Source organism: Eriocheir sinensis, chromosome 47, assembly GCF_024679095.1.
Source record: "Eriocheir sinensis breed Jianghai 21 chromosome 47, ASM2467909v1, whole genome shotgun sequence".
NCBI lineage: Eukaryota > Metazoa > Arthropoda > Malacostraca > Decapoda > Varunidae > Eriocheir > Eriocheir sinensis.
Window position 1 is genome coordinate 1,363,438 of NC_066555.1, and position 24,591 is coordinate 1,388,028.

General features: G+C 42.4%; 1 protein-coding gene and 1 long non-coding RNA gene across 7 annotated transcripts in view; both read left to right on the forward strand.

Moving 5' to 3' along the window:
- Window positions 1-10,092: 10,092 nt before the first annotated feature.
- The window catches only part of LOC126981254 (E3 ubiquitin-protein ligase CBL-B-A-like), a 60,926-nt gene continuing 46,427 nt past the window's right edge, over window positions 10,093-24,591 (forward strand). For 2 of the 6 annotated variants that reach the window (XM_050832137.1, XM_050832138.1), the window contains exon 1: window positions 12,560-12,876. In XM_050832137.1, the coding sequence (XP_050688094.1) occupies window positions 12,571-12,876 (306 nt within the window). In that variant the 5' untranslated portion in view covers window positions 12,560-12,570. Of the gene's footprint in view, window positions 10,156-11,808; window positions 12,062-12,329; window positions 12,877-24,591 lie in introns of those variants that run through there. The other 4 variants (XM_050832134.1, XM_050832136.1, XM_050832132.1 and 1 more) reach the window with 4 other exon arrangements.
- Window positions 17,344-22,684, forward strand: LOC126981257 (uncharacterized). The gene is made up of 2 exons (XR_007733862.1): window positions 17,344-21,327; window positions 21,454-22,684. It is a non-coding gene; the product is annotated as an uncharacterized LOC126981257 (long non-coding RNA).

Consider the following 24,591-nt stretch of genomic DNA (forward strand, 5'->3'; position numbering starts at 1 on the left):
TCGTCTGCAAATTTACTAATGCGGTTATTGAGTCCAACATCCACGTCGTTGATGTAAATAATGAAGAGCACTGGGCCAAGAACCGAGCCCTGAGGGACGCCACTAGTGACAGGCGCCCACTCTGAGTTAAATCCGTCAATCACTACTCTTTGTTGTCTGTTGCTCAACCAATTCGCGATCCATTGGTTTACCTGACCGTCAATACCTATTTGTTTTAATTTGTAAAGTAATTTATGATGCGGGACTTTATCAAACGCTTTCTGGAAATCAAGATAGACTACGTCCAGTGATTTGGTTACGTCATAAACAGTGAAGAGGTCGTTATAAAAGGTTAATAGGTTTGATAGGCAGGATCTTTTGTTTCGGAAGCCATGTTGTGAGTCCCCAATTAATGAGTGGCCTTCAAGGTAACTCACAATTTTGTCTCTAATTATGCCCTCAAGTAGCTTACCTACAACCGAAGTTAGACTAATGGGCCTGTAATTACCTGGTACTTTTTTGTCTCCTTTCTTAAAAATCGGTGTCACGTTAGCCTTTTTCCAATCTGAAGGGACAATGCCTTGTCGCAAGGACATATTGAATACTTGTTTCTTTCAGCAGAGTTGGATATACTTTATCAGGTCCAGGACTTTATTTGTTTTTTATTTCAAAGTTAGACAATGCATGCTCGATTTACATTAGTACTGGTGTTGGTGGTGGTGGTGGAGGACTGTTATTATTAAACACCGAGGAAAAGTAATTATTTAATAGGTTTGCAACGTGTTGGCTGTCAGTCACTAGTGCACCGTCGCTGTTTATTAAAGGTCCAATTTGATCGCCTTTCTGTTGTTTATGTAACTGAAGAAGGATTTCGAGTTATTTTTACAGTTGGCTGCAATATTTTCTTCATATCTACGCTTTGCCTGATGCACTAATCTTTTACTCGTCGCCTTGCATCATTGTAAAGTCTAATGTTTTCGGGCGTGCTTTGGTCTTTCTTTAACCTGTAAGACAATTTTCTCCTTGACTGAGTGTTTAATTTCGCTATTAAACCAAGGTGGACTTTTATTAGTGTTAATTCGCTTCTCGGGACAAATGTGTCTTGCTGAGTGAGTAAGTGATTTTAAAGTTTAGCCAGGCGTCCTCTGCATTGCCGTCATCTGATAGTTGCATATCTATTAGTTTTCGTCGGATTTCTACGAAGTTGGCTCTTTGAAATTGGGCACCTTAACTTTATTTTCAGTCACCGATGTTTGAGCTCTAATGTCAACGCGCACTAGTTTATGATCGCAGGAACCGAGGTGTTCTCCTACCGTGACATTACTGACTAGGTTATCTTGGGTCGCTATAACAAGGTCAAGTATGTTATTTTGTCGAGTTGGTTCAGAAACCATATGGCTTATATAATATTCCTCTAGAAATTCGATCATAATGAGTGACTCACAATCAGTACACGACAGTGTCTCCCATTCGATACGGGGGAGATTAAAGTCTCATAGTATCAGTGAGTCGCTGTTATTAAGTGACTGCCTTAAGACGCTGTACATTTCAAGATCGCCATCAAGTGATTGCCAACGAGGCCTGTAAGTGACAGATATATTTAAATTGACTTTTGCAATGTTTACTCGCACGCACAAATGTTCAACGTTACTGTTTCTTGGTGTTTTGTCAGTAGGTTGCAAGTAGCTTTTGACAAAAAGGGCGACACCACCCCCTCTACGGTTTACACGATCATTGTTGAAGAATCTGTAGCCATCTATGTTATATTCGGAACTTAAATCAATATTAGTGGTGTCGATAAATGTTTCGGTTATAGCAATTACGTCAAAGTTTTCTGTCAGAGCAAGACATCGCAGTTCATCAAATTTGTTTCTTAGGCTACGCGCATTGAAACTAAGGACTCTTAGGTTATCTTGAAGCTTGGTAATAGAGGTACTGGAGGGTTCAATGTTACGAGTCTGTTGCGGTGTGAGGTGTCTATTTACACGGGCGGGATGGAAGGACGTGGCTGAGAGTCGTTTTTTGTTGTTCGGGCGTTACGTACGGCGTTGTTGAGAGCCTTCCAAATCTGGCTGCCCTGATGGGGACAGGTGTATGCCGTCCCTTTGAAAAGTCTACTCTGGCCGTAGAAATCGTTCCAGGCGTTAAAGAATTCGACGTCAAGCTCTCCGCAGAGAGTCTGCAGGCGGTTGTTGAGGCTGAAGGCCTTACTGTCCTCATCCCATGTCCGTGGTAGAATTCCTGAAATCAAAATATTAGATTTAGTCTTATACTGCTGGATGAGCCTACGGTACTTGTCCAGCAGTTCCTCAGACCAGGTCGTGGTGACGTCGTTTGTACCTGTGTGGAGAACAAAGAGTGAGTCATTAGAGGCCACAGCGGAGACCTCGTCCAGTGCACCTGTGATGTCGTCAACACCAGCTCCAGGATAACAGTAGTTAGGGGACTCTGCCACAGAATTCAACCACCTGATGGCGAATCATAGAGTCACCGACCAAGAAGGTGCTCTGTTCCTCGTCCTCCTCCTCCAGTATGGCAAATCTGTTGTAGCAATGAGTAGGATAAATGGCTCTAGGGGCGGGTCTGGCTCCTCCTCTCACGGGGGTGAAGCAGAGAGAGAGAGAGAGAGAGAGAGAGAGAGAGAGAGAGAGAGAGAGAGAGAGAGAGAGAGAGAGAGAGAGAGAGAGAGAGAGAGAGAGAGAGAGAGAGAGAGAGAGAGAGAGAGAGAGAGAGAGAGAGAGAGAGAGAGAGAGAGATTTGCACAACAACACCGTCTTTTTATCACAGGAAATTCCGTAGTAGTAGTAGTAGTAGTAGTAGTAGTAGTAATAGTAATAACTAATAATAATGATAATAATAGTAGTAGTAGTAGTAGTAGTAGTAACAAGACAACATTTGCAGTCTCCTACGCAAAATTTCCAACATATTTCTGAAGCCTATGCAAGAAATTATGTTTTAAAGAAAAAAATACACATGTAGTTCAGTAACATAAAGTCTCAGGAGATATCTTGCCAAATGTAGCAGACTGATCACAAGAAGGTTTTATAACAAGATATCCACCAGATTGCCGCCAAGGATTCAACACCTACAGGACAAACGGTGTGTTACGGGCGGAGGGTTACCTGGGCAGTGACGCGGTGAAGTCTACGGTCACGGCCTGCCACATTTACATTACTCAAAGGATGAATTTACTGCCCAAACCTACTTTTCTTATGAACTTGCTAGCTAAATGCCTGTCTCCATTTTTCCTACGGCCTCACTTCACATTAATTTATACTCTATCTTACCCCTATGCTGTTCCTAATCCCTTATTCAACCCTATGCTGTCCTAATCCCTTATTCACCCTCTATGCTGTCCTAATCCCTTATACAACCCCTATGCTGTCCAAATCCCTTATTCACCCCCTATGCTGTCCAAATCCATTATTCACTCTAAAGCTGTCCAAATCCCTTATACAACCCTATGCTGTCCAAATCCCTTATTCACCCTTATGCTGTCCAAATCCCTTATTCAACCCTATACTGTCCAAATCCCTTTATTCTTTAGTCCCATTCGCTGGTAAACTTTGGAGCAGTCATTCTTCGTCTGTATTTTCACCTTCCTATGACTTGAACTCTTCCATAAAGGGATCGAGTATCAAGACGCCTTTCGAATCGTATCTGAATAATCTCTTGGAATGCTCTACCATTTTCCTGTTGTGTGGAGTAATAATTTGGTAGGACTTTTTTTTCCTCTCTGTGTTTGGTCCTGACGGGTTCCTCTGATATACAATAGATAAATAACTGATAATAATAAAGGAATCGAATCCGCTTTCTTCATGTACAAAGGGGATTCACTCCTTCTGTTGTCACCCAGCATGGTACGATACGAGAAGGATTTCCTTTCGGTGGAGGGATAGTCAAGGAATCAGATCCGCATTCTTCGCGTCCAAAGGGTATTCAATCTTGTTGTTATCCAGTATGATAGGATGTGAGTAGGACTTCCTTTCGGCGGAGGACACGGATACGCTCTCTCTCTCTCTCTCTCTCTCTCTCTCTCTCTCTCTCTCTCTCTCTCTCTCTCTCTCTCTGACGTCAGCTGATCAGACGATATATAATAAACAATAAAAAATTAAAAAATAACCAATATCCGGCTCACCGCCTCCCTTGGTTTAGCGAAAAGGCGTATTACGTAGGTCAATCATTTCTCGTTCATATAGTTCACCGTATTCTCTGATGACCGGAACCGAAGAAAAAGCTGGAAAAGGGTTGTATCTAGAAATTAAGTAGTGTAACCTTTGGAAAGACGTGATTATAGTAACTAGAATGCATGGATAACAAATTTCTGGCAACTATGAATGCGTCTTGATGATATTATTGACTTGAATGCCCAGATAATTTTTTTTTAGCAACTATGAATGCGTCTTGATGATATTATTAACTAGAATGCCCAGATAACATTTTTTTAGCAACTATGAATGCGTCTTGATGATATTAATTTGAATGCCCAGATAACATTTTTTAGCAACTATGAATGCGTCTTGATGATATTATTAACTAGAATGCCCAGATAACATTTTTTTAGCAACTATGAATGCGTCTTGATGATATTATTAACTTGAATGCCCAGATAACATTTTTTTAGCAACTATGAATGCGTCTTGATGATATTATTAATTTGAATGCCCAGATAACATTTTTTTAGCAACTATGAATGCGTCTTGATGATATTATTATGAAAAAGGATTGACTGACACGCGACTACCTCCTTAAATCCTTGTTTCTGTCTTTTCTTCTTCTTGGACACGCATTCTCTGGTTCACGGGACGGAAGGAAAATGTTTGAATGGAGTGGATCTACGAATTTGTGTGACGTAGCAAGCGTGTAACATAACTATTTGAGCGCTTTTGTTAACTAGGAAAGGACTGCATGACTGACGTTTCTAAAGATAGTGCTCCTATGTATAATTCTTTTCATATTATTCTCAAGTTCACGAGACGGAAGGAAAATGATTGAATGGCTGGCATGTAGGAATTTGTGTGACGTAGCTAGCGATTAACATAACTATTTAAACGCCTTTGGTTACTAAGAAGGGACTGACTGACCCTTGTATCATTCCTATAATTCTTCTTCTTTTTCTCTATTTCACGGGACGGAAGAAAAATGGTTAAATGGCTTGCATGTAGGAATTTGTGTGACGTAGCTAGCGATTAACATAACTATTTAAACGCCTTTGGTTACTAATAATGGACTGACTAACGCTTGTCTATTTCCTCATTCTAATTGTTTTCTTCCTCTAATTCACGGGACGGAAGGAAACTAGTTGAATGGCTCGCATCTAAGAATTTGTGTGACGTACCCAGCAAGCAGCGTACCATACCATAATAGGAAACTGAGACTGTCTGACGTTTCTATTAAGCTATTCCTTGATCTAGTCTCCTCCTTTCATCACATTCTATTTACTGTAAACCGATTGTGTCCAGGGTATGGCGCGAACATTGCTAAAGAAGAAAATTATTAAAACAGCATTCATCTTTTTTCTTGATGCCGTTTTCTTGTTGCCCTTTTCTTGTTGTTTTCTTGCTGTTTTCTTGTATTTTTTCCTTGTTGCTGTTTTCTTGTTGTTTTCTTAATGATGTTTATCTCTATCTATCTGTCTATCTATTTCTTTTTATCTCATTGTTCTGTCTCTCCTTTTCTCCTTTATCTTGTCACTCCTTCCCACGTTAACTCAAGTGATGGTGACATATTTAAGAATACGGACTTGATAATTATTGTACTGAGCCTGTCATTCCCCAACACGCCCAGGAATACACGAATCACCCCTCGCAAAGCCTACAAGCCCGGCGAAAACGCGACTTCTTAGGCTCTGGGGCTGTGACATTCCCGCTACTTGCAAGGTAGACTAAGGTAAAATTCTGGTTGAGGGTCCTTCCATGGGTAGTTGTGTGAGCCTAGCGATAGTTTAACAAGGCTCTGGGCTGTTACATTGCCGCTACTTGCAAGGTAGACTAAGGTAAAATTCTGGTTGAGGGTCCTTCCATGGGTAGTTGTGTGAGCCTAGCGATAGTTTAACAAGGCTCTGGGCTGTTACATTGCCCCGATTTGCAAGGTAGACTAAGGTAAAATTCTGGTTGAGGGTCCTTCCATGGGTAGTTGTGTGAGCCTAGCGATAGTTTAACAAGGCTTAATCTCAAGGCTCTGGGCTGTTACATTGCCGCGACTTGCAAGGTAGACTAAGGTAAAATTCTGGTTGAGGGTCCTTCCATGGGTAGTTGTGTGAGCCTAGCGATAGTTTAACGAGGCCTCTGCACAATGAATGAGAATAATCCGACTGACCTCCTTAGCGACATATAGAATTATGGGTTGGCAGTGCTCTGCTCCCTGCTACACGAAAATAGGGATGAAGTTACCGTAGATTTATTTAAGAACTGTCATGGTCCACTCTAGGCTTGTGTTTGTCTAAGTATACTGGAAGAAAATGGTGTTAGTGAACGTAACTGTGGGTAGAATGAGTTTGTACAGATAATGAGTGGGTTGTAATGTGTGTGAATAGGGATGTAGGTAGGTGGGCCGTCTCTCTCTCTCTCTCTCTCTCTCTCTCTCTCTCTCTCTCTCTCTCTCTCTCTCTCTCTCAGCGAAAAAAATGAATGAACGAATGAATGAAGGAAGGAGGGAATGAATGAATGAAAGAAAGAATAAGTGAATGAATAAAAGAAGGAAAGAAGGAAGGAAAGGAAGGAAAGAAAGAAGGAAGGAGGGAAGGAAGGAGGGAATGAATGAATGACAGAAAGAATAAGTGAATGAATAAAGGAAGGAAAGAAGGAAGGAAGGAAGGAAAGAAGGAAGGAAATGAAGGAAGAAAGGAAGGGAGGAAGGAAGTAGTTCAACAGATAAATAAACAAACAGAAGAAGAGATGTTTTATAATCAATGGAGAGAAGCCAAAGAAGAGGAAGGAGGAGGAGGAGGAGGAGGAAGAAGTGATGATGAGCGGAAGAAGAAGAAGAAAAAGAAGAAGAAAAATAAGAAGATGTAATAGTGATAATAATAATAATGTTAGAAGAAAACAAATACAAATAAGAAAAAGAAGAACAAGAACAAGAAAAAGAACAAGAACAAGAACAAAAAATAGAGGTATAAGGAACGCAGCAGTAGTAGTAGTAGTAGTAATAGTAGTAGTAGTAGTAGTAGTAGTAGTAGTAGTAATCAATGAAAACAACCTCTTATATTAATTAAAAAAAACACCAAAGAATATCACACAATTAACCTGTCCATTACCTGTTATAACCTACCTGTGCCCTGGCCCCCTACCTCCCCCTCCTCCTCCTCCTCCTTTTCCCTAGTTTCTCGGCCTAATTAAGGGAAAAGTAGAAAGGTAAGGAGGTGAAGAATTGACAGACGCAGGTGAGAGAGTTTCAAGGTGAGCGGATATGAGGGGTGCTCTCTCTCTCTCTCTCTCTCTCTGGCTGTCATTTATTCCTTGTTGAGTACCTTAAAAAATCTATATATAAAGAGAGAGAGAGAGAGAGAGAGAGAGAGAGAGAGAGAGAGAGAGAGAGAGAGAGAGAGAGAAAATAAGGCTTCCATAATTTGTTGTTCTATACGGCGTTATTATTATTATTATTATTATTATTATTATTATTATTATTATTATTGCTGTTGGTGATGGTGCCCTTACTACGACTACTACTACTACTACTACTACTACTACTACTACTACTACTACTACTACTACTACTACTACTACTACTACTACCACCACCATCACCACCCCGAAAGAATGACACTAGGCTTGTATTGTTGAAATGTAATGACTTCCGGCTCTCTCTCTCTCTCTCTCTCTCTCTCTCTCTCGTGCCCAATCATTCATCTCCCTCCCTCCCCTCTCTCTCCCTCTCACATATCTCTACCCTCCCCGTCTCTCTCTCTCTCTCTCTCTCTCTCTCTCTCTCACCGGAACCACCCACGCCTTCCGGTCCACTTCTAAAACAAAGTACTAACCAAAACAAACGAAGGCGAGAGGAAGGAACTCACACACGGACGCATAGATGTGGGTTAGGAAGTGCTTATGTTCTTTTTTTCCCGTCCCTTCCATGAAACGAATTAACGTGTTAGTAGTATTGGGAAACTTTTTTGAGGAGAATATGTAACAGTGGTGTGGATTTAATTGCTTACGTGCGTGTGTGTGTGTGTGTGTGTGTGTGTGTGTGTGTGTGTTTGGTTTAGTGGTTGAGTGAATAGGTGAGGGAAGGAGGGAGGGTGTGAATGAGTGAGTGAGTGTGTGAATGAGTGGGTAGTAGTAGTAGTAGTAGTAGTAGTAGTAGTAGTAGTAGTAGTAGTAGTAGTAGTTAGAGTTATCACCATCGAAACATCAGTAGCAATAGTAGTAATAGTAGCTAATAGGCGTATGACCCATTGATTAATAAATAACATAGTAGTAGAATCAGTAGTAGTAGTAGTAGTAGTAGAGATAATGACATTAGCAGCAGCAGCAGCAGTTAGCGTCAACAGTCTCGTAACAGCAGCGGCAGTAGTTACAGCAGGCAGAGGGGAGCGCGGGAGGGCATTCACCCTTGGCATGCAGTACACGGCCCAGGCGGCGGCGGCGGCGGCGGGGGAGGAGGTGCCGGGGCGGGCCTCAGCAGCGGTGCCTCGACGCCCTCCGAGGCACGGGCGGGAGGGAAAGGGAAAAAAAGGAGGTGATGGAGGTCCGCGGGGGAGGCAGCGAGGCGGGGCAGGCGACGGTGAGCCTTATAGACGGACTCAATAAGGATAAAAGTACCGCGCACCATTCATAAAGACCAGCTCACCCCCCCACACACGCACATATACACATACACATACACGTACATGCTAAAACCCAGCTAAATACATACATACACAGTCAATTACACGCACACACATCCATCCACCAAAACATTCGCGCAGGGCCGCCAACCCCTCCGGCACTTCATTCATAACTATATATAGGCTAGCGAGTCGTAAGAATAGGAAGAGTAGTTAGCAGTAGTAATAGTAAGTAGTAAGAGGAGTAAGATTAGGTAGTGGAGAGTAAGATTCTCCCTTTCTTGCTAGTTTTGGAGGAAAGGCGTGAGGAAGAGCTAGGAAGAATGGGTAAGGAGGAAAGGAAGAGGAAAGGAAGGAAGGAAGGAAGGGAGATAGAGAAGAAAAATTATTGATTGACGTATATAAGAGGGCAATATTTTTCTTTTTTACTTACGTTTGAGGAAATTAAGGCAATAGTCAGAAGAAGAAGAAGAAGAAGAAGAAGGGTTAGTATAAGGAGAGGCGGGAAAAATGAATGAATTAAGGGGAGAAGAGGAGAGAAAAAACTAATCCCTTCCTTATTGAAATTTTAGGAAAGGCGAAACAAAGAAGAATGATAGCCAGGAACTAGATTAAGTCAGAGGAAGAAAAGGAAGGAAGGGAGAGAGAAAATAAATAACTGATATATGAGGAAAGACGAGAAAAGGAAGAAGAATGCCAAGAATGAAAGAAAAGTCAAAGGAAATGAAGGAAAATGAGGAAATAAGAAGAAAAGAGAGAGAAAGAGAAAATATCTGATATCTAAGGAAAGACGAGAAGAAGAGGAAAAATGGGAAGGGAGGAAGCTCAGGGGAAAGAGGAGAAGAGGAACGAAGGGAGAGAAAATAAGACAAAAAATCCTGATTGGAGAGAAATGAAGGAAAAGAAGAAAGGGAAGACAAGAAGAATGGTTAAAGGGAGGAAAGGAAAGGCGGAGAAAAGGAATGAAAGAAAGGAAAGAAGGAAAAGAGAAAAAGAAAAAAAAATATTGTAAGACGTTCAGGGTAATCTTTTTCCTTCCTTGTTGATGTATAAAGAAAGGCGAGGAGAATGATAATATGGGTATAGGGAGGAAAGGAAAGAAGGAAACGAAGGGAAGGGAGAGAAAAGAAAGAAATAGAACAGAAGGCCAGTTGTGCGTAGCTATATAGCGTAAAAAATTCCCTTCAGCGGCACTTCTAAACTCGCTCTAGGATGGAAAGACACCAAGACTACACCATATCCGGTTCATATCTCGCTCAGGATAAAGTTATCTCACAACACAGGAAGGGAGGGAGGGAGGGAGCGCCTCAGACCCGCGCCCCAGTGTTCCTCGGGTGCTGTTAGTGTGTTAGTGCACCTTGTATAGTGTGTTAGTGTGTCCGTCGTGCGTTAGTGTCCCCTTCTTATCGGTTAGTGTCCTTATCTATAGTGTGTTAATTAGTGTCCCTATAGTGAGTTAGTGTTCCTTGGTATAGTGTTAGTGTGTTAGGGAGCCTTGAATAGTGTGTTAGGGTGCCTTGTATAATGTATTAGTGTTGTTAGTGTACCTCCTCACAGAGTTCGTGTGTAGTATAGGGGTGTATGGTGGGTTGAGGTCAGGTCACAACACGGTATCCTGACCTCGTATTGCCACTAGGGGAACATTTCACTTTAAATACAAGACTGAAATCAGACCTTCAGAAGATATTGACTAACTTCATTGATGAAAACTTGGGTCAGACTGATATAGTGACCCGGCTTGGAGGGTCTCGAGGTCAGGTCAAAGCACTTCATCTTGACTTCGTAGCCACTAAAGAAACACTCCATCATAAAAATAACCCCCAAAAACGATATACAAGATGAGCTCTGAAGTTGTGGAGGCCTTCATTAGTAAGGGATGGTTTGATCAGACTAGCTTATAGTGACCCGTCTTGTAGAGAGGTCAAAGTACGCTCCCCTGACCCCGTAGCCATTAGGAGAATAATATATATTAAAAAAAGAAACTTAAAAAACGTCATTGAGGAGGAGTTCGCAAGCCGTGGAGGCCTTCATTGATAAAAACGAGAGCAGGTTGGATATGAGAGTGAACTTAGAGAGAGGTCCTAACATGTCTTTCTGACCTCATAAACACTAGGAGAACAGTATATATGAATTAAAAGAAGGCTGATTGACGTGATTGAGTAGGAGTTCATTGATAAAAACGGAAGTGAGTTGGATTATGAGAGTGAACTTAAGAGAGGGATCCGAACATGTCTTTCTGACCTCATAAACTCTAGGAGAACAGTACATATAATAAAAAAAGGCTGGAAAATGTGAATGAGTAGGAGTTCTCAAGCCGTGGAAGCCTTCATTGATAAAACGGAGGGATTGTTTGATCAGACTGGTTAGCGACCCGTTTTGGAGAAAGGTCAAAACACATCCTCCTATAACCTCATAACCGCTAAAGAAACACTCCTCCGTGAAAATAACACCAAAAAAACGTCATTGAGGAGGAGTTATCAAGACCTACACATGTATTAATAGTTGTATAATCCCACTCTGTCCTGCCTGGGGGTTGGGATGGCATGTTCCTCCCTTCTCCCTTGTTGTTTACCTGCAACAATAAACTATCAATCAATCAAGTTCCGCACCTTTCCATTGATAAAAAGTGACAGGAAGGTTTAGTCAGAGAGGAATCAAGAGAGTCGAAACACTTTATTTTGACCCTGTGACAAACTACCCTGACCTTATAACAACTAGAAGAACACTCAACCGTAAAAATATAGTTAAAACACGTCATTGAGTAGTATAAAGTTCTTAACCCGTGGAGGCCTTCATTGATAAAACGGAGGGATTGTTTGATCAGACTGGTAGGCGACCCGTCTTGGAGAAAGGTCAAAACACATCATCGTGACCTCACAAACACAAGGAGAACAGTATACATCCAAAATAAGGCTGTAAAACGCCCGTAGGAGAGATTGTTTGATCAGACTGGTAGGCGACCCGTCTTGGAGAAAGGTCAAAACACATAATCTTGACCTCATAAACACTAGGAGAACAATATACATAAAACAGAAGGCTGGGAAACGACATTGAGTATATAGTTGTGAATCCGTGGAAGCCTTCATTGATAAAAACCGATTGAGTGTGAGTGAACTGTGACGGGCCTTTGGAGGAAGAGGAATTAAGGTCAAAACTCATCATCCTGACCTCATAAACACTAAAGAGACACTCCACCATAAAAATAAAGCTAAAAAACGTCATTCATTGGTGTAGTTGTGAATCCGTGGAGGCCTTCATTGATAAAAACCGATTGAGTGTGAACTGTGACGAGACTTTGGAGGAAGAGGAATTAAGGTCAAAACTCATCATCCTGACCTCATAAACACTAAAGAGACGCTCCACCATAAAAATAAAGCTAAAAAACGTCATTAATTGGTATAGTTGTGAATCCGTGGAAGCCTTCATTGATAAAAACCGATTGAGTGTGAACTGTGACGAGACTTTGGAGGAAGAGGAAGGAGGAAGAGGAATTAAGGTCAAAACACATCATCCTGACCTCATTAACACTCAAGAGACGCTCCACCATAAAAATAAAGCTAAAAAACGTCATTCATTGGTATAGTTGTGAATCCGTGGAGGCCTTCATTGATAAAAACCGATTGAGTGTGAGTGAACTGTGACGGGACTTTGGAGGAAGAGGAATTAAGGTCAAAACACATCATCCTGACCTCATAAACACTCAAGAGACGCTCCACCATAAAAATAAGGCTGTAAAACGCTGTAGAGCATTAGTTGTGAGCCGTGGAGGCCGTCAGCGGTGAGGGGTCGGCGGGGTTGGCAAGCCTGAGGGCAGTCCCAGCAAGATGGCCACGAGTGGGAAGGCGCGCAACGGCCAGCCCAAGAACTTCTCCGCCTTCATCTTGCGGCTGCACGGGGCCTTCGCGGACGCCATGGCACCCCCGAAGCTGGTGATCGAGCGGCGGACTCTCGAGAAGACGTGGAAGCTCATGGACAAGGTAGTGAAGCAGTGCCAGCAGACCAAGATGAACCTCAAGAACTCGCCGCCTTTTATCCTGGACATCCTCCCGGACACCTACCAGCACCTGCGGCTCGTCTACGCCAAGTACGAGAACAACCTGGCGGCGCTCAACACCAACGAGTACTTCAAGGTGAGTGGGGGGAGCAGGGTGAGGGGGGGAGGGCAGGGTGAGGGAGGGGGGCATTTGTTTTGGTTTGGGTCAGGGGGGGAGGGGGTGACCGGGTGAGGAAGAGGAGGTGGCAGGGTGAGGGAGAGGGTGTAAGGAAGGGGAGGGCAGGGTGAGGAAGGGGGGCATTTGTTTTGGTTTGGGTCAGGGGGGGAGGGGGTGACAGGGTGAGGAAGGGAAAGGAAGGGGGTGTAAGGGTGAGGGAAGGAATTGAAGGGTGAGGGGGAGGAAGGGTGGCAGGGTGAGGGAGGAGGGCATGTGTTTTGGTTTGGGTCAGGGGGGGAGGGTGTGCAGGGTGAGGGGGACAGTGAGGGAAGGGGTGTAAGGAAGGGGTTGGCAGGGTGAGAGAGGGAAAGGAATGGGGTGTAAGGGTGAAGGAAGGGAAGGGAAGGGTGGCATAGTGGGGAAGGGGGTGGCAGGGTAAGAGAGGGAAAGGAAGGGGATATAAGAGTGAGGGAAGGAAAGGAAGGGTGACAGGGTGAGGGAGGGAAATGAATGGGGTGTAAGGGTAAAGAAAGGAAGTGAAGGGAGAGGAAGGGTGACAGGGTGAGGGATGGGGGTGTAAGGGAGGGCATGGTTAAGGAGGACAGGGTAAGGGAGGGAAGGGTGACAGGGTGAGGGAGGGGGGCATTTGTTTTGGTTTGGGTCAGGGGGGACAGGGTGAGGAAGGGGATGACAGGGTGAGGTGACATTTGTTTTGGTTTTGGTCAGGGAGAGGAAGGGGGAACAGGGTGAGGGAGGGGGTGTAAGGAAGAGGGGATGGAAGGGTAAGGGAGGGAAAGGGTGCCATTTGTTTTGGTCAGGGTGAGGGAGAGAAGAGTGGCTGGAAGGAAGGGGAAGGCAGGGAGAGAGAGAGAGAGAGAGAGAGAGAGAGAGAGAGAGAGAGGGCTTTATTTGTTTTGGTTTGGGTGCTGGAAGGGTGAGAAGAGATGCTGTGACAGGGTGAGGGAGAGAAGGGATGCTGGGGAGGCAGAGTGAGGGAGTGAAGAAGGAAGGGCAGGGTGACAGAGGAAAAGGAAGGACAAGGTGACAGGAAAGGGAAGGGCAGGCTGACAGAGGAAAAGGAAGAACAGGGTGACAGGAAAAGGAAGGGCAGGGTGACAGAGGAAGAGGAAGGGCAGGGTGACAGGAAAAGGAAGGACAGGGTGACAGAGAGGAAAAGGAAGGGCAGGGTGACAGAGAAAAAGGAAGGGCAGGGTGACAGAAAAATTAAGTGTAGGGTGACAGAGGAAAGGGAAGGACAGGGTGACAGAGGAAAAGGAAGGGCAGGGTGACAGAGAAAATGGGAGGACAGGGTGAGAGAGAGGAGAAGGCAAGGCAGGGTGACAGGGAGAAGGGAGGACAGAGTTTACTTATTCGGTTAATCTTATCAAGAATCGAGACTTTCTTTTGAACTTATCCACTGAGCAGTTCTTTATTTCTGTCATCTGAGGCAGTGCGTTGAAAATTTCCATCCCGTCATGTCTAAGGCTGGGTACGAGCTGGGTCTCTCTCTCTGGGCCTGTTGTCGGGAGGGCTGTTCTTCATCACTTGCAGCTTGCTGAGGTCAGAATGGAGGGTGTGGGGTCAGGCTTCAGGTACTCCAGGATCTTCCACATGTAGATGGCACAGTAGGGTGAGAGAGAGGAGAGAGAAAGGCAGGGTGATGAAGAGGAAGAGAATGAAGGATAGAATGAGGGAGGGAAGGAAGGGCAGTGTGAAGGAGAGGAGAAGGAAGGGCAGGGTGATGGAGAGGAAGAGAATGAAGGATAAAATGAGGGAGGGAAGGGAGGGCAGTGTGAAGGAGAGGAGGAGAAGAACAGGGTGATGGAGAGGAAGAGAATGAAGGATAGAATGAGGGAGGGAAGGAAGGGCAGTGTGAAGGAGAGGAAAAGGAATGGCAGGGTGAGGGAGAGTAGAGGCTGGAGAGAAGGGTTCGATCTTACTCCAGTCGTATTCCCATCTCACTGCAAAGAACACCTATGTGCTATATAAAGTACTTTGTGCACATACATCACACTGCTGTATTGCTTACTGTCACATCGCTCTTTTGTGAGACATTAAGGTTATATTCTAAAAACAGATCGGCACCCAATCACATACATTGACAAGGCTTTCTAGGCATTTCTGGGGCTAGTTTTATTACCCTGGTGGTAGAGTGACCCTTCTTCTGTTTCATGAACCTAAAAGAACACTCATTAGGACCAGATTAATTTCCCTTTTGACCTTTGAAAAGAGTTGATGTAAGAGGCAAGATTGTCCGATAATACTGACCTTAGTTTCTTGATATATGGTCAGGGGGGGGATATATCAATGTACTTATTTCTATTTATTGGTCAGGTATGGTTAGGTTAGCTTTAATTATGTCAGGTCAGGTTAGATTTGATTGTTTATGATAAAATTGTGATATGACTTGTGCTGTGCCATTGGTTCTTGTCACTGGGGGTTGTGTGGGAGGTGGGTGTACTTCTGGACTTTTACTGTTTTGGTTGGGGTGAAGGAGGGGAAGGGATGGAAGGGAGGGGCAGCTTTTGACATGGTATGGGAGAGGAGGGAGGGCAGGGTAAGGTAGAGGAAAAGAAAGCAGGGAAGATTGTAGAGTGAGGGAGATGATAGTGTGTGTGTGTCAATGTGTGTTAGTGAGGAATATGATTTTAAAAGTGAAATATTACTAAGGAAATAACAAAACACATACGCAATACTACCTCATCCCTGTCAATATTCTAACTAGATATTCTTATTTTTCATAGCATAACAAATTCATATTCACATTAGTACACATAGTTAATAGTCAATAGTCTTCTCAGTGATCTCTTAATTGGAAGAAAAATGTTAGCTATAAACTCAAATGCTAATAGTGTTTAACCTGGTAGCTGCGGGGATCATGTTTCTTAAAGGCAACTCTAAGTGAGAAAAATGAGAAAAAATCATCACTCACGCAAGCCATTTCATAATATATATCAACGCATTTGTGATCAGTTTATGCATCATCTATTTTTTGGGGGTTTATATCAAAAATTTGGCCCATCGCTGGTACATGGTAAAGCCACAAATTTGGCCCGTCGCTGGTACAGAGAAAATATTGAAGGGAAAAAATATCAGCTGTGAACTGGAATGTATCTACAACTAAAAAGAAAGAAAAGTTGTGAGAGTTGAAAGCATCTGAGAATACGAGACAGACACACACACACACACACACACATCTCAGGTTACATAGCAGTGGCGGGATACTAAACCAGTGTCATGTTTGGGTAGAGAAGATTATGTGGTTAGGCTGGGACGGAGGCTGGAGGGCAGGAAGCGAGGTTTAGACTGGGGTAGTGCATGTAGGTTGCGAGGGTGCTGTTATGCAGTAGACAAATAACACTGTACTGTGGTCACTCAAATAGTACGGTTTCCAATAGTTCAGTTTCGGTTTTATACAGATTGTCATAGAAGATATTTTAGGATTTTAAGATTTCCTGCTCATTGGGATATTTAAAAATCCTTAAAAATCTTCTTAGAAAATCCACATAAAACCAAAACCGAACTATTGGAAGCTGTACTATTTGAGGGATGATTGTAATGCCAGTATTTAAATAAGGACAGAAAAATAGAAATGTAGGAAGCAAAAACTAGGTATTGTAAGTAGTTATAAGTGTTTCTGGCAGCACTTATAACTACTTAAAATACTGTGGTGGTGGTTTAGTGGGGTGGTGATGAAGTCATTTATGGTAGTGGTGTTGTATGATTCTGGTGGTGGTGATGGTGTTGCTTGGTGGTGATGATAATGTAGTTTGTGGAGGTGGTGATGAATGTGATGGCAAAGTGGTATTTGTAGGTGATGGTGGTGATGGTGATGATCAACTATTGTGGTGGTGGTGGACTAGTGGTGATGACATAAGAATTGATGATGATAGGTTAATTAATTACCTACTTAATGGTGATGACGATGATAGTTTGAGTATTGATGTTATGTGTGATGGTGATGGTAGTGGTCGTGGTGATGTTAATGGGATGGGGGGTGTGGTGATGATACCAGTCTGAAATGGTGATAACTTGGCTCTTGATGGTGACAGTAATGGTGTATCCTGTATGTAGTGTTAATGATGGTGACTTGCAATGGTGGTGATAGTGTAGTGGCTTGTATAGTGATGAATGGTGATAGTGTGGTTTGAAGCAGTGATATTACGTATAGTGTTTGAGATGAACGTGTATTTACCTAGTCATAATTTTACAGTGCCTGGGCTTTACGTTCGTGTGGTCCCGTCTCCGTATCTGCATTTATCCAACTTTTCTTTAAAGCTGTGCACACTCCTCGCCGATACTACATCCTCGCTTAGTCTGTTCCAAACCTCTATATTTCTTTGCGGGAAGCTATATTTCTTTATGTCTCTCAAGCATCTTTCCTTCCTCAATCTTTTACTATGTCCTCTTGTGTTCCTGGTGGTAGTTCCTTCTTTTAGTATTAACTATTAACTCCTCGTTATCCGTTATCCTCGGTGTCCGTGATGTGAATTCAACCTCACCACACACTATAATTTCCTATGCTTTCTATTTCCATCATTTACGTTGTGTTGTATTGATTAAACTTACGTCAGTGTAGCTACCTTAAAATTACATCCTATTACATACCTTGAAACTGCACCATGTTATAAGTGAAGCAAGAGTCAAGTTGAGGGCATAGGTTATTGCTGCTCATGGCCCCAGTGCCCATCTCCGTTACATACCATAATGCGTAACATCAGCCCATATTACGTATTGTGGGATTCTGCCGTCATCTGGCTTCCCATTACGTCACATCTTAGCTCAAAAGGATGTTGTATTATCTATCTGTCTTTCATCACCTGTAATGCCCATAGGTATTTTTCCTCTTTGAATAGTCTCATAATATTTCCTATCCTGGCATTCCCTCAGCAAATTTAATCCCTCTCCTGCAAACTCATTATTACTCATTCACTGTATTGATCCATATCACTGGTAGTCATCCCCTGATAGTTATAAGATGCAAAATTAATCCATATTACATAACTTGGGATCCTGTCGTGTTATCTGGGTTCTCATTGCGTCATGTCTTAGCTCAGAAGGATGTCGTGTTATCCGTCTATCTGTCTTTCAATATCTCTGACGCCCTGGTCTGTCATAGGTATTTTCCCTCACACCAGAAAAGTCTCTAATCATTCCTGTCCCGGCATTCCCTCGGCAAACTCACTCCCTCTCCTGCAAACTCCTCACTCATCCACTGTATTAATCCATTTCTCAGGTAGTCTGCCTCCCTGTTAGTCCATCTCCCCATCATGTTATAAGGTGCAGAATCAATCCTTATGACGTAACGTGGGACCATGTTCTGTAATCTGGCTTCTCACTGCGTCATGTATTACCTCAGTAGGATGTCGTGTTATCTATCTATCTGTCTTTCTGTATCTCTGACATTTTGGACCTGTCATGGTATTATCCCTCCGCTGAAAAGTCTCGTAATTTTTCCTGTCCCGGCATATCCTGTCCACATATTCAGTAGAACCAACCACAAGGGCACAGCTAGATACAGTACAGGTTTACAGACAGGCAGGTGGATAGATTAGGTAAGAGACGAAGAGAGAGAGAAATAGGTGTAGCACGAGTCCTCTATGCTACAGTTAGAGGCAGACACAGGGATGGAGACAAGAACACAGACAAACACACAGAGAAACAGATAACCACACACTCAGGCAGAGACATAAGTAGGGTGACGAGTCCTTTATGCTACAATTTGATAGAGAAAAGCCAGCAGAGACGAGACTAGTCACACACATTGAGACACAGACAGACAGGGATGGCCAGACAGACCTAATTTCCCACACTTGAGAAAGAGGTGAATGTGTAGTTTGTGGCCTAACCATTGGGCTCGGAATAGCAGCGTGTAAACAGTCATTTGAAAGGCGGAAAAGTTTACGAGTGTCTGTGTCTGGGAGGAAAAAGTGTGTGTCTATTACTCTCTCCTCTCTTCTCTCTTTCTTTGTGCTTTCTGAGTCTGTATTCTTATTCACTTACAAACCATCCCCCGGCATCTTCTCTGGCCCCCTTTCCCCCTCACCCTAATCCCTGGAGTGTGAAAGGTGTGAGAGAATGGGGACAAAAACGTGAATAAGTTACAAAATACGAGCGAAGAAGGCAAGGGATTCTCCATCACAAGAGACTAGCGTTAACTTGAAGAAACTAAATCAAAGCCTCGCTGAATGTTCCTCCAAAACAATAAAAATTAAATGAGAAAATGGGTAGTATAGGATTTTTAGTGTAGTACATATAGTTAAGTGTTCTTGATATTCATTCATACTTTGCTTCCCACCTTTCCCCTTGAGTTGTGGAAGGATGGGAACAAATAGGTGGATAAGCAAGGCAATGAAAGGTGGAAAAAGTTGGAAAGTTTCGTTTAGTCGGCGCAACATCTGTGGTCATATGCCGGAGAGAGACAGAAGGGGAAGGAATTATAGGAGAAGGGAACAGATCACAGGAGATGGGACACAACCACTGATTGATACCTGGTACCCACTCACTGCTGGGTGGACAAGGGCGTAGGGTATTGGAAAAGCCGCCCAAATTTTTCCACTCTGCCCGGGAATCGAACCCAGGCTCTCTTGGTTGTGAGGTGAGTGTGCTAACCACTGCGCCACGAAGCCCCCTACTCTCAAGATGGGGAATAGTGGAGGGAGAAAATAAGAGAGTGGATGACTGACTGACTGCCTTCTCAAGCTAAAGGAAGGGAGACTATTTTCAAGGTGTGAGGTACAGATGAAGGAACAAATAATGCTCAGAACAAACATCAACACCCTGGGATACCACTGATTATGATGATTATAAAAAGGACCAACCTGAAAACTGAGAAGTAACTATCGTCAAACCATTTCAAATAGTCCATTGAGGTGTTGGCATCTGCGGGTCCTTTCCTGTCCTATGCTCTACCACATGGTCCCAACACCTATTTTTCCCTCTCATATGTTACCTATAGCCACCGTTGCCAAATTGCCGTACTCAAAGCCTCGTATTTACTGGTTTCCGGGACATAACTATTGCCAAAAAACACCAATAATTAACCATTTTAACGATAACTATATATGACGGGAGTTATTAGGGTCGAGGAGACAGTTTTGGGGTCAGAAATCGGCAAACTTAGGAGGCCTATAGCTAACATATGAGACAGTTTTGGGGTCAGAAATCGGCAAACTTAGGTGGCCTATAGCTAACATATGAGAGGAAGGCATAGGTGTTAGGATTGTGTGGCAGAGTAGAGGATAGGAAAGGACCCATGGAAGACAAAACCTCAACGGACTGTTTGCAATGGTTTGACTTGAGGTGGGAGAGTGGTAGGAAGCGTTTCATCAACCATCTAACCTCATAGGAAATCAATGGAAAATCTGATGTTAGAGAAAAGGCGATGATGATAAAGGTAGAGGCCATTCCATAGTAAACAATGGCAGAGAGGACTCCCACCCAAGACCCAAGGAGGAGGAGAGTACTTGGAAGCATTTCATCAACCATCTAACCTCATAGGAAATTAATGGAAAATCTGATTCTTGAGCAACATTCAGTGAGGCTTTGATATAGTTTCTTTAAGTTTACGTTAGTCTCCCCCGTGCTGGAGAATCCCTCGCCTCAGCGTCAGACTTCCTGCCGTGAGAGCTGGGCTGATGGGGGTGATAAGACACGCCCCGGAGCTTGGTGACGAGCAGACCCAATGTTGCAGGGCTGTGTTGGAGGCTAGGACAGGATGCCGAGGGATGGTGTTTTGAGATGCTGGGTTGTGGAATGAAGTAAATATATTGTTTTTTAAGGTTTTCCGCAGTTAGGATAAGATGCTCGAGGGATGTTTGTGATGTATGGTTGTGATGTGAAGTTAATGTTGGGTTTATAAAATTTAATGAGGCTAGGGAAAGATACTGAGGGATTACTTAAAGACGGTTAGTTGTGAAAAGAAGTAAATAGGAAATAAATGATTTAAAGAAGTAAATAAAAAAAGATATGTATTGGCTGTATAATACTATCTTAGATTAGGACAAAAGGTAAAGTTGGGGGGTGTAGCAGTGCATGGCCTCGGTGCTCATCTCCGTAACATTGGCCCTTGAGCCTGTGAACCCATTACCCCGGGACACAGGGCCAGTGTGACAAGATGCTGAGGTATTTAGTTTGAAATGATGTTTGGCTCTGAAAAGAAGTAAGCATTGGTTTTATAAGATTTCTGCAGTTAAGATGCTGTGATATTTGGCTATGAGAAAAAAGTTATATATTGGTTTTAAAAGATGATCTGAGGGTATGACCAGACACTAAGGGACTATTCTGAGATGTACAGTTTTGAAATTAAGCAAAGATCAATTGTACTCACTAAGGAACTATTCTGAGATGTACAGTTTTGAAATTAAGCAAAGATCAATTGTACTCACTAAGGAACTATTCTGAGATGTACAGTTTTGAAATTAAGCAAAGGTCAATTTTAATCACGACAATAAGGAACTATTCTGAGATGTACAGTTTTGAAATTAAGCAAAGGTCAATTTTAATCACGACAATAAGGAACTATTCTGAGATGTACAGTCGTGAAATTAAACTAAGATTGGTTTTAAAAGATGTTTACATATGAAAATAAAAAAATGTTGGTTTAATATGATGGCAAGATAATAATGTTTAATAATAAGATAATCAGGATGGACATAATGTTTAATAAGATAATAGTTATGACAAGATCTTGAGGAGAAGCTTCATGATATGCAGTTGAGAAATTAAGCCAAGATAAGTTATATAACACACACACACACACACACACACACACACACACACACACAGAGCAGCAGCCTATAATCCCCGAGAGTGATGTGTGTGCATGTGTGTGTGTGTGTGTGTGTTGCTGGGCCATTGAATAGGGCGGAGCGCATTCCACCATGACGGACAGGCCACACAATAACCCTACGTGGCGGACAGACACTCGGAATAAATAAATGAATAGAGAAATAAACAGAATAATCAAATAAAAAAACTAGGAAAAATAGAGAAAGTTGTTATTACTAAAGATAGAATGAAATATTAGATTACTATTCATAACAAAGGTCAAAATGAGGCTGCCAGGAGTTTGCAAGAGGCGAGTCACTCTACGCTGGGGAACTTTTTATTTTTTTATTTATTTATTTATTTTTTTCAGTAGTAACTTCTCAAGGGTAAAAAAAAAAAAAAGCGTACTGTAATCTTAACCCAGTAGCAGCGGGGATCATGTTTCTTAATGGTCCCTCTAAGCGAGAAAAATGAGAAAAAATCATCACTTTCTCAAACTATTTCATAATATATACCAAAGCATTTGTGATCAGTTTATGCATCATCTATTTTTGGGGGTTTATATCATGGCGCAAATTTGGCCCGTTGCTGCTACATGGTAAAGCCACAAATTTGGCCCATCGCTGCTACACGGTAAAGCCACAAATTTGGCCCATCGCTGCTATATGGTAAAGCCACAAATTTGGCCTGTCGCTGCTACATGGTAAAGCCACAAATTTGGCCTGTCGCTGCTACACGGTAAAGCCACAAATTTGTCCCATCGCTGCTACATGGTAAAGCCACAAATTTGGCCCGTCGCTGCTACATGGTAAAGCCACAAATTTGGCCCGTCGCTGCTACACGGTAAAGCCACAAATTTGTCCCGTCGCTGCTACACGGTAAAGCCACAAATTTGGCCCATTGCTGCTACACGGTAAAGCCACAAATGAGAGAATTAGGCAAAAAGAACAAGGAAGGAAAAGATGATAGGAAAGAAATAGACCAAGAGGAAGAGAGAGAAGGAAAGTAGAAAAAAAGAGAAGAAAAGAAAGACATGAATATCGCAACAAGTCATTAGCATAAGGCCGAGTATCTACAGGTGATTGGATCCTTCTATAGAGGTGTTGAAAGGGGCGGTACAAAGGCGTGGATGGGACGCTCTTCCTGCCGTTTATAGCGTCGCCTCGTGTACGGCTATTGTTGCTTCTTTCCCTCCCCATTGTGAACCTTGAAGGGTGATAATAGAGCCTGATTGAGTGAGTGATATGCCATCTATTTCTCATTATTTTTTTTACCGTCATTTTTTCTCTCTTTCTATTCACCTATTTCTCGTTCTCTCTCACTCTCTCTCTCTTTAATGAAATTCAGTGTTGCTTCTTATTTTTCCTTTCTTTTCCTTCTCTCTTTCTCCTTTCCTTCTCGCTAAAGAGGAAGAGGGAGAGAGACAGAGAAGGAAGGGAGAAACTATGAAGCATGAGAGAAGGGAGATAGGAAGCAATGGGAGAGAAGTAGGTTTGGAGGGAAGGGGGAGGGGGGAACAGCATAGAGGGAATGAAAGGAAAGATAGAGAGAAAAAATAAATAAAAGAATGAAAAGATGAAGAATAACAAGAAACACACAATTACAGAAACTAAAACAAAAATAATAAATAGGTAAGAGAGATAGAAAGAGGAGAAATAGCATAGAGGAGAGAGAGAGAGAGAGAGAGAGAGAGAGAGAAAGGGGTAAGGTTTGAGGTGGATCGGCCAATGAGTCAATCTGGTCTGTGGTGACTTGACGTAAATAAACAAAAGGTTCTTCAAAATATCTCACACACACACACACACACACACATGTTTTTTTTTTTTTGTTTATTTAGTTGTTTGTTTGTGTTTATGTCTGGAAAGTTGTCTTATTTGTTTTCTTTTTTCCATCTTTCTTCATTCTTCGTTTTTCCTTTCATTCTCTCTAACTTTTCTTTCAGTTATTCCTCCTTCGTTTGTTACTTCCTCTGTTCCTTCTGTCCTTCAATTTCTTTCATAATTTTTCCCTTTGTTTTTTCCTTCCTTCTTTCTTTTCTTTCACTTATTCCTTCTTTCATCACTCCTTTCTTTCTTCCTTCCATTTCTTTCATAATTTTTCCCTTTGTTTTTTCTTTCCTTCTTTCTTTTCTTTCACTTATTCCTTCTTTCATCACTCCTTTCTTTCTTCCTTCCTTTCATTTCTTTCATAATTTTTCCCTTTGTTTTTTCCTTCCTTCATTCTTTCTCAATTTTCTTTCAATTCCTTCATTCATCATTCCGTTCCTCTCTTAATTCCTTCCTTCCATTTCTTTCATAATTTTTCCCTTTGTTTTTTCCTTCCTTCATTCTTTCAATTTTCCTTCACTTATTCCTTCGCTTATCATTCCGTTCCTCTCTTAATTCCTTCCTTCCATTTCTTTCATAATTTTTCCCTTCATTTTCTCATTCCTTCTTTTTCTACTCCAATATCCCTTCCTTTCTGTATCCTTCTATTGCATTTACTAACTTATTTTTGCTTATTGATTTACACGTCAATTTTCACATTAGTTGAAGTTTATACAAAAAGAATTCGATGGATTGTTTAAAGTCTCCTTATTCTTTTCTCTATCTCATTCTCCCTTTGTTCCTCCCTTATTTTCCTCTCTTCTCCCTTTTTCCCTTTCATTTAGTCACCCCAATATAGTTCTCTTCCATTCTTCCATTCTCCTTTTTCCCTCTTTACTGTTTCCTCTTATTCTTCATATTTCCTTCCTTCCCTCTCTTTCTCTCTCCCTTTTTCTCTCTTTCTTTCAGCTTCACCTATGTGTCTCTCTCTCTCTCCCTTTTCTCCCTTCACCCTACATCTCCCTACCTCCTCCTCATTTCTCCCTCCCTTTCATCTCCTTAGTTTCATCTTTTCTCTGTGTTTTTCCATCTTTCTTCTGCTTTCTCTACGTCTTTCTTC